Source organism: Anomaloglossus baeobatrachus, chromosome 1, assembly GCF_048569485.1.
Source record: "Anomaloglossus baeobatrachus isolate aAnoBae1 chromosome 1, aAnoBae1.hap1, whole genome shotgun sequence".
NCBI lineage: Eukaryota > Metazoa > Chordata > Amphibia > Anura > Aromobatidae > Anomaloglossus > Anomaloglossus baeobatrachus.
The window spans coordinates 639,150,140-639,160,685 of record NC_134353.1 but is presented as its reverse complement, the minus strand read 5'-3'; the positions used below and the strand labels follow the sequence as shown (position 1 = coordinate 639,160,685).

At 46.2% G+C, this 10,546-nt stretch overlaps 1 gene segment (V, D, J or C); it reads left to right on the top strand.

The window, feature by feature from the left end:
• Positions 1-5,787: 5,787 nt before the first annotated feature.
• Positions 5,788-6,839, top strand: LOC142243493 (Ig heavy chain V region 914-like). The segment is given in 2 exon segments: positions 5,788-5,878; positions 6,499-6,839. Coding segments are annotated over 2 exon segments (432 nt in total).
• Positions 6,840-10,546: the final 3,707 nt, after the last annotated feature.

The window sequence follows — 10,546 nt, the reverse complement described above, 5'->3', positions numbered from 1 at the left end:
CCGTAGTGTGAAGCACTTGGGGATCCCGGTGTCAGTAAAGTGTCCCGTTCTGTATGCTGATAGCGCGGTTCCATTTTGGGGCCGGTCCTCAATCCCAGATCCTATATGCTACTTGCTGCAGACTCAGTGGGACGGGTCTGGTGACTGTTCTAGCCGTTCCCCGCGACCCTTGCACAGTTGGTAGACAACGTGAAGTGTGCCTGCCCTAGGGTTCTGTAACCCGACAACGCCGGTCCTGTGAAAGCAGCCACCTGCTTCTGTGTTGAATGCCCTGACCCACAGAGCTGCTTGCGGCATGTCTGCTCTGCTCTGTGTCTGTAGCTGTTCTCTCCTTTTGTGGTAGTTGTGTTGTGTGTTCTGAGCTGTTGCCCCCAGCCACTGCCACCGGCTGATTCACTAGTCTCACTAGGTCAACCTGCTCTTCCCACTGTGTGCTCCTGACTCCCCTGGTGGTTGCTTCTCCCTGACCATGAGTCCCTGGTTCCAGTGGATCGGGGAGCCCCTGGTGCGGTAGCGGTAGTGACCCCCTACTGTGATCCGACCCTGGCCCGGTACCCATTCGGGAGGGCAACTCACTGTGATTGTATGATTGTGTGCATGTAAACCGGTACTGACCTTTCCTGGACCCAGGATAAGTACTACACCCTAATTGAGGTGCAGTGCGCTGTGGAGCCTGAAGCCTCAGGGTCGCCACATTCCCCGGTGTCAAATGGCAGCACTTTGGGGCTGCAACATTTTACAGTGATCACCGCATTTTTGTTATGCATTAGACAAAAACATTATTTCTTCCCTTTATGGAGGCACAGCACATTGAACTATGCAAAAATTAACTCCGTATGGTTTTTAGCTAGCATCATTATCACAGTCACACACAATATAAACATTTTGTACATGGTATCAACATTGCAATATTTACATTAGTTAGCAGAGCATTATTACTCGTTATTTACATTTTTCAACAGAGCATTATCACACCTTCATTAAGGAAAACCGGTTGTTATGGATGACGGTTGAGTCCAGTGTGCCACCTGTCGGTGCACCACATTTAGTAGATGTCCCGAAGCACCAAAAAGGTTTCAATAATTCTGAAAAGGTGCACAACAGGTGCAATTATTTACAGGTATAGTTCCGACCACACAATGTCCAGTGGCCCGGTTGTCCATAATTTCAAACAGGGAACATTTCAAACACTATTTACTAGGTACATTGGAATTCCTGACCGGCCGGTTTCAGGTAATTCTCCTTTGGGGTCGGATGGACTTAAGGCTATAGCCCTTATTTGCAGGGCTCTTGGGGAACAACAGGCACTGATTTTGGCATTGCAACTGAGGTGGGTGCTGTTGCTGCAGCTGCCGCCTCCGGACAACACAGCCCTACATCCAGGGCATACCAGCCCTGCTCTCCTTTTTGCCGAGTGTAGATGACTCCGTCACCGGGGTATAAGTCTCTACCAGGATGACCTCTAGGGAGATGGGCTTCCACATCCCGCAGGGACACAAACATCTCCTCACCCAGTCCCGGTTCAGTGATGAACCCCCACCCTTTATTCAGATCAAACTTAGTGACAGTACTTTTGTGGAGCTCTCACCGGGTCGATGGACGGGCCCATCGGAGGTGCTTCTTGTTTGCCAGATTCCTTTGTTCCACCTCTGCCAGCCAACCCCGTCGCTGACTCTCTTCAGTGGCAAGTTGGACAAGGGTGGTCCAACGGTACTCCTTGTCAGTGTCTACAAGCATGGACTCCCCCGCTGCGTTAGCAAAGGAGGTGTAGTGGGACTTTTCCCACACCAGCAGTCCCAGGTGGATGTCCTCCGGTTGTCCGGTATGAGCCTAAGCTCCTGGTTCATCACAAGCTCCCCATTCAGAGGCAACAGATTCTCCTGCTACTGGTGCTAGGGAAACGTTACAGGTGGTCTGGTCAACAGTAGCCTGTTCTGTGGCTACCTGGTGAGCGGTAGCTGGATCCTGGTTGGGGTCAGTAATCTGATCTTCCTCACTCTGGTCGTCATTGGCCTGGGCGTTGGCTGCCGGGTTGGAAGCAGCGGGGTCTTCGGCTACCGGAGTGTTGGCGGCCAGGTCCTCAGCTGCTCTGTCGTTGGCGGTTGGTTCCAGAGTCGAGTCACAGACCTCCCGATTAAGGACTGGAGACGGTAGACAGGTTGGTGGCTTTTGGATGGTATTGCATTTGGCAGGGGAAACCAGGTCAGTTGTCACCCCTTCGTGTTGCTTTTCCTCCAGGTGCTGTGGTCTTGGTCGAGCATAAGTCCGCATCACCGACACCGAGCTCATCATGGAAGCCTCCCATTCCCTGATGGCATCCAGCTGCTGCTGCCTCATCTGCTGCTTCATCTGCAGCACCTCCGCCTCCAGGTCCTCCGGTGTCCACATGCATAAGTGCACTGGAAGGCCCCCTTGGTGGCCTGGTTCTGCAATCCTGAAAACTCCTCAGCGCATGAAGTCAGGGTGCGACCACTTCCTTGGAGCTCCAGGGTAGACTCTCTTTTTTGGTTATCTCTCCGCTCTCCTTTGGTTTAGATTTTTGCAATCTGTTGAAATCCGGGGGTGGAGCTTAATTTCACACCACTCCAGCCCGCCAGCCCGCAAAGAGCGGGAATTTTCCCACCAACTGGTATTCTGTAATGGCAGATCTCAAATAAACAGTCTCTTTTCCGCACAGTACCCGGTTGTTGCAGGCACAAGAATCCTGTTCATGACGCCAAATGTAGCGCCCCACGGGGCAGGTGTTTTAACCTATTTGTTGCCAGGTGACCGGGGGTGCAGATCCTCTGGAATGTCACGGGGTGGCCTGGCACGGTTCTGTTACCCCGAGGCATACAGGAGGGGAGGAAAGGCGGTGGACGGGAGGCAGGAGGGAGGATAGGGGTGGTAGTGACAATTAGGAAAGTCTTTTAAGATTGTGACGCCACCTGTAGTACGCGGCCAGGGTTGGGCCACAGCTGCGGGTGCTGCTCTCCAGGGCTGATGGTGAGGGTCGCAGCCAATATGGTGTCACTGCCCACAGGCGAAGCGGGATTACCCGGGGAGGATGATGAAGGAGGATGGGAGAGGTGGTAGTCCCCGTGGGCGTCACAGCGCTGGTCAATGGCGCCGGTAAAGGAGAGGCAGAGACAGGGGCTACGGTTCCAGGTCTTTTACTCACAAGTAGTTTGGGCGCTGACCCAGAGTACCAGTGTCCACCACGATGGGCTCCAGCCGATCCCGGATCTGTGAAAGGTCAAGTCCGATGTATGTGTCAGCCTGTGAGCCCTTTCATCCTTTTATGTGCTACGTATCAGATCGCCATGGCGTGAAGCACTTGGGGATCCTGGTGTCTGTAAAGTGTCCTGTTCTGTATGCTGATAGCGCGGTTCCGTTGTGAAGCCGGTCCTAAACCCCGGATCCTATATGCTATTTGCTGCAGACTCGGTGGGATGGGTACAGTGACTGTTCTAGCCGTTCCCTACGACCCTTGCAGAGTTGGTAGACAATGTGAAGTATGCCTGCCCTACGGTTCTGCACCCCAACAGCACCGGTCCTACGGAAGCAACCGCCTGCTTCTCCCCAGCGACCATGTTGAATGCCCTGGTGCACACAGCTGCTTATGGCACATCTGCTCTGCTCTGTGTCTGAATCTGTTCTCTCCTTTTGTGGTAGTTGTGTTGTGTGTTCTGAGCTGTTGCCCCAGCCGCTGCCACCGGCTGGTTCACTACTCTCACTAGGTCAACCTGCTCTTCCCACTGTGTGCTCCTGACTCCCCCTGGTGGTTGCTTCTACCTGACCCTGAGTCACCGATTCCCGTGGATCGGGGAGCCCCTGGTGCGATGGCGTCCTGTAAACCAACCACTGTAGTGACCCCTTACTGTGATTGGAACCTGGCCCGTTCCCCATTAGTGACGGCAACCCACTGTAACTATATGTTTGTGTGCATGGAAACTGGTACCGACCTTTCCTGAACCCAGGATAAGTACTACACCCTAATGTAGGTGCAGTACCCTGTGGCGCCTAAAGCCTCAGGGGCGCCACAAAACAAACTCAAGCAAGTACCGAATTTGAAATTGGTGAACCTTTATAGAACAGTTTTTCTCATCTCTAATAGACCTCTACTAGATTACTCTTTGGGATGCTGATGTTTCACAAGTGAGACAAACAACTAGTTTATTATGTCTTATCGATGGTACTTTACACAGCGGCAGCTACAACTCAATCCAATGATATAAGACTGCAGATTCCAAGTCACTTCTAAGCTGCTTTCAGATGAGCACATTTCATACTCTGTATATGGACCGCAATGTACAGACCCAAGAGAGGTTTGTGAAGTACGCTCGGTTGAAAACCAGCTTAGGCTGGATTTCTATTGGTTATTTTTTGAACTCTTGAAAAATATAAATACATAAAAAAGGAGGTAAAATGCATGTTTTTCTTTTTATAAACGTGCAGTTTAAAGCCCCAGTAAAAATTCAGTCTAAACCATTGACCTGTTACTAAGATATCATTCATATTTCTGGGGTTGCACATGCGTGTGAGATCCAAAGATGAAAGCACAACCAGCAATGTCTTTTATGGTGGATGGATTCAACAGTTACCTCTGCACACAGGTTAAGATGTTATGGATAGTCCACAACTCTATGGCCAGTCCGGTGTTTTTCCCCCAGACCAAAAATTGCCAACCAGCCATTGCCTATGGGGACTTGTGCAATCTTCTTCAGCATCACTACTGTGATCAGTGATTGGCTGCAGCGGTCACATATTGCAAATGAGACATTCCCACTGCAGTGATGTCAACTAAGAATTCTGGATAGAGAGGACTGGCAGGGGCATCAGAGGTTAAATAATAACTACTTTGTTTTTTTAAACATTTCCTACCATTGCCCCATGTTTTGGGTTTTTTATGGACAATTCCTTTTAGCAAATGTGGCACTGAGAAAATAATGCCCCATGTTTTGTTTTTTTTATGGACAATTCCTTTTAGCAAATGTGGCACTGAGAAAATAATGCTGAATGTATACATTTTTAACTATACGCTCACTACAGTATACAATATGGGTGGCACTGATGGAGAAAAGAAGTTAGACTATGTCCGTATGCTTTTTTGCGGCTGTGCTGAAGGCGATTACTGTATGTGCAGAACACTTTAGCACTGGCATAGAAAAGGACAGAAGTAATGCTGCAGTCAGGTGAGAGAATCTCATGACTACCTCCAACTTGGGAGTCAATGACCTGGCAGACACCTCTACACACCGGACATCTTGGGTAGTGTAAGGGCCTGGATCAGGAGTGCTGAGGAAAAAACTGAGATATGTTGGGGCCTGCAGTGTCAGCAAACACCAGTTTGGCCATTTTAGAGGACAACGCTATAAATATTAGGAGATCACACTTTTTCTACCAATCTGGATCTAAAAATAAAGTTAAAGGGTTGTCTAGAAAATATGGCTCCGTTCTTCCAAAACAGTGTTACACCTGTGTACAGACTGAATATGGTACCACAGCCCTTTTTACCTTATTAGATCTGATGTGCGATTCCACAAACAATCTGTAAATAACTGTGGTGCTGTATATGAAGGAAAACAGACATTTTTTTCATATTGGATAATCCCTTTAAGAACATTTATTTGTTTTGGAATATCTGTGTATGAAATATTATACAATTCTCTTATCTTTGTGCTCCTGTTTACTGTGAATATTTCAATCTTATCAGCTAAATATGATTATATACTAAAATACTATATTATTTACATGTTCTTTTAATTTTTATTTTGTTTGGTATCGTCTTTGGTTTCTTTATGCAGCATGGCCGCTCATAAACATTTATACAAGACTCCTCACTGTCCTCAGAATACAGATATCAGCAGTTTTCCCTACATGGTGACCGGCCGCCATAGTGAGTATCGATGAATGTGACCGGTCACCGCTCTGATCGCACAATCTCCTCCCTGCAGACCTGTATACAATCCCTAATCACAACACACTACAGGCTGCCACCTATAAATTATAATGTGATGATTAATGTATCATTACAATCCTCATAAAAACATGTTCATTTATTATTAACTATTTTCTCATTTTTCTTTTAAAACAGAAAAAGTACAAATATTTTCTTCTCAGATTTATCTGATTGTTGGATCTTTATAATGAAGTGGCATTGATGTGTAATTAGTGATATACAATAATTAATCATTATGACATTTATCATCCACCCGTAACTTTATACAATTATATATAATAGAGTCACACCTATATATGTCTCACAATATGATAATGAGCTGACGTCACTTCCTTCTGGGACATCTCCTACATAATAAAGACAGCGCTGATGGATCACACATCACCTCCTAGAAGTGACCCCAGCAGTAATGGAGACTTTCCTTCTCCTCTTTATATCACTGGCCGGCGTGTCAGGTGACATTACTACAGACATTACTAGACCATTAGTAGAAAGATATTACTAGCACTATGATGAGATGTGGATATGGATGTAACCTTATTCTGTGTATTCTCCAGGTGTCCGGTCTGAAGAACGACTTGACCAGCCATTGGACCCCGTGATGATAAAGCCCGGGAATTCCCATAGACTCTCATGTGAAGGATTTGGATTCACCTTCAGTAGCTATGACATGAGCTGGGTCAGACAGACTCCTGATACAAAGTTACAGTGGGTGGGTTATATTAGCAATGGTGGGGTTACTATACGTTATGAAGATTCTGTTAAAGGACGATTCACAATCTCCAGAGATAACAGTAAAAACATGGTATATCTACAAGTGACCAATGTGAAGAATGAGGACACTGCTGTGTATTACTGTGCTAGACACACACTGATAAAAGACAGTGACAGAGTGTGACATAAACTGGAGGAAAGATTCATCATTTCCCCACTAGGTGGCAACAGTAATTCTAGAATAATACAGAGAAGCAAGTAAATACTGTAACATTAGATTTTAAGAATATAAATAGAGATGACCGAGTACCGTGATATTCGTAATCGCTATATTCGTAAAGAGTATTTAGTAATATTCATGTATTCGTTCCGAATAGAGTACAATGCAAGTCAATGGGAAAAGCGAGTAATTTTCTGATGGACTCAACAAAGAGGTCTGGGGGCCTGAAGAAAAGGCTGAAATGGATAGGAAAGTGATGAAACTGAATGTAAAGAGCCTGGAGAATATGCCTGCATGCATTTCTGACTCACATGTGGTTTCTGGAATCCCCTAAAGCCACACGGAAGAAGTTCCGTGTGGCTTCAGTCTATCAGTGCCCCTGCAGTGTATTTCGCACTACCTTGGCCAACCCTGCAGAGACTTACACAGCAGTGTGCAAGCATGTTTTGGGGAGTGTTTTTTCAAATAAAATTTTTTTGTTGTCTATTTTTTTATTACTGACTGGGTTAGTGATGTCGGGTTTCTGATACATGCCGTGACTTCACTAATGTCAGGGCTTGATGCCAGGTGACATTACACAGCTGGTATCAACCCCATATATTACCCCGTTTGCCACCGCACCAGGGCAATGGGATCAGCTGGGAGCGAAGAGCCAAGATTGGCACATCTAATGGATTTGCCACTTCTGGGGTGGCTGCAGCCTGCTATTTTTAGGCTTGGGTGGGTCCAATAACCGTGGACCTCCCTAGTCTGAGAATACCAGAACACAGCTGCCCACTTTACATTGGATGGCGGTGATCCAATTTGGGGGGACCCCACGTTTTTGTTTTAAATTATTTATTTTATATACCTGTTTAGGATTACCAGCCAAAGTGAAGCTGCCAGCTGTGGTCTGCAGGCTGCAGCCGTCTGCTTTACCCGTGCTGGCTACTAAAAATAGGGTGGACCCCACGTCGTTTTTTAAAATTATTTATTTATTTTTTGGCTAAATACAAGGCTAAGCACCCTTAAGTGTTACATGAAAGGCACCGAAGGGTACAAAATTACAAAAAGTAGGGGAGTGGGACATTATATCTATCTATCTATCCAGCTTAAATATAAATAACGGCATAAACATCAGCATATTCATAAAGATATATCTATATATGTATATATATACCATAAATGCATAAGAGGACTACAATACACAGACCAAATCGCTGAGAAGAGACAAAACAAACAAGGAAAAGAGGCGATAAATTGGTTCAAAAGATATTTTTATTATTATTAATTATTGCAAAAAGGTGAAAGGGTTGAGGCAAAAAAGCGGATTACATCACCACAGTTACAAGGTAGAAATATGTATATATATATATATATATATATATATAGTAGCTGGCAAAACAGTGCATTAAAGATGTATAGGTTATACATATATTACTGTGTGAAACATCCGACAACTTCTATGATTGAGAAATGTCTCTAAATATAGAATACGGATATGTCAATAACACATCAGCAACATACGGTTAACACCACAGACACACTTATATCATAAATTGTCCATTACCTAAAAGGCATAAAAGTTCCAACATGAACAATATTAAACCATGTGTCTATGCTTGTGACTCAAATCAACACAACCACACCTATATCATGAATTATCCATTGCTTTATGGGCAGAAGAATCGACCAAAGAAAATATTATGACATGTGCCTATGCCTGCCACACAGATCGCCACAACACATGATGGAGCACCCATGGAAAAAATCCCTATATAAATATAACAGTGGAAGTAGAACTATTTAACCACTGAAAAAATATCAAACTAATGCTCCAACAGGTCAGTGTGACCAAAAAGAGACGGACAGAGGCACATATCACCTCACATGACGCATCTATAAGGGATAAGCAGGTTATCCTGTAAAACACACCCCCCGTACCATATCTACCTAAATGAAGACGAGAACCACGACTTTATTGCAGGAATGGCCACAGTTTTATTTTACCGTATATATGTATACCAAACTTGTGGCCCAACATGCCACTCAATTGTTAAACTTAACCTTATACATATATATACCCGTATAACCAGAAACACCGATAGATCCGTCCGAGAGGCAAACCATCATTCCTAACCCCCCGGCCGTAACCTCCAAACCGGCCCAGAGGACCACCTCGGCCGTGACCACCCGGCCCGAGGTGAGGGGTAACAACGTTCCATCGTTAATTACCCCTACCCAGAACCTGCGGGACCTCCGCCCACAAGTTCCCATCCACTCCGAAGCCACTCCCCTTGAGCGATTTCGTACCAACAAGCCGACTGTCGGTACTCCCAACCTCTCAGACGGACCTATCACCCCGCTGTGACAACAATAAATTAGCAACTCAACCTTGTATTCTCCTTTATTCCTCTTTTTTTTTTTTTTTTTTAAAGTTCTTTTTTTTTTTTTTTTTTTGAAAAACCATCACCTTTTCACCTTTTTATTTATTTTTTTTTTTTTTTGAACATATACATATAATTATATATCAGGGCGGGCGGGTGGGACACGAAGATCAATCGACGAAAGGGGAGGTAAACAGCACACCCCCCTCTCTTATACCTCTCCCAACACCCCACCCCTTCCTTGCTCCCCCCCAATCCCCTTACAGCTCCCTACTACCAATCCTGTACTCCCACACATCCCCCATCCCATGCAAACCTATTAACCCTTTCCTAACCTTGCACCCTCCCGATCGTCATGGGGTCCATTCACCCCTATGGGGCTCACTGCCCTTCTTGACGCATCTATAAGGGATAAGCAGGTTATCCTGTAAAACACACCCCCCGTACCATATCTACCTAAATGAAGACGAGAACCACGACTTTATTGCAGGAATGGCCACAGTTTTATTTTACCGTATATATGTATACCAAACTTGTGGCCCAACATGCCACTCAATTGTTAAACTTAACCTTATACATATATATACCCGTATAACCAGAAACACCGATAGATCCGTCCGAGAGGCAAACCATCATTCCTAACCCCCCGGCCGTAACCTCCAAACCGGCCCAGAGGACCACCTCGGCCGTGACCACCCGGCCCGAGGTGAGGGGTAACAACGTTCCATCGTTAATTACCCCTACCCAGAACCTGCGGGACCTCCGCCCACAAGTTCCCATCCACTCCGAAGCCACTCCCCTTGAGCGACTTCGTACCAACAAGCCGACTGTCGGTACTCCCAACCTCTCAGACGGACCTATCACCCCGCCACAGGCCGGCCAAGTGACACCCTTACTTGGCCCGGGCCCCCCACACCCCCAGTGCTTGCTCTAGGCCATCCCTCAAACCCAACATCCATAAATCCAGACCCACATCAGTCAGGTGAACCCCATCTCTCCTTAGATACTGCTCCGTGGACTCCTCCAATTCTCTATGCCGCACCACCAACCCACCATTTCTCGCCACAAACCTGCCAATAGCCCGGTTCAGCTTGCTCCGAGCCCTATTAATACGGTCCACCGACCTCCCAAAACGCCACTGCGTCCGAGCTATAATGTCCGACCAAACGATAACTATGCCCGGGAACGCCCTCCACAAATGTAACAGGTCCAGCTTTATATCCCTTTTCAATTCCCTCGCCGACCTTACTCCCAAATCGTTCCCTCCCACATGCAAAATTAACACATCAGGGACACGATCCATAC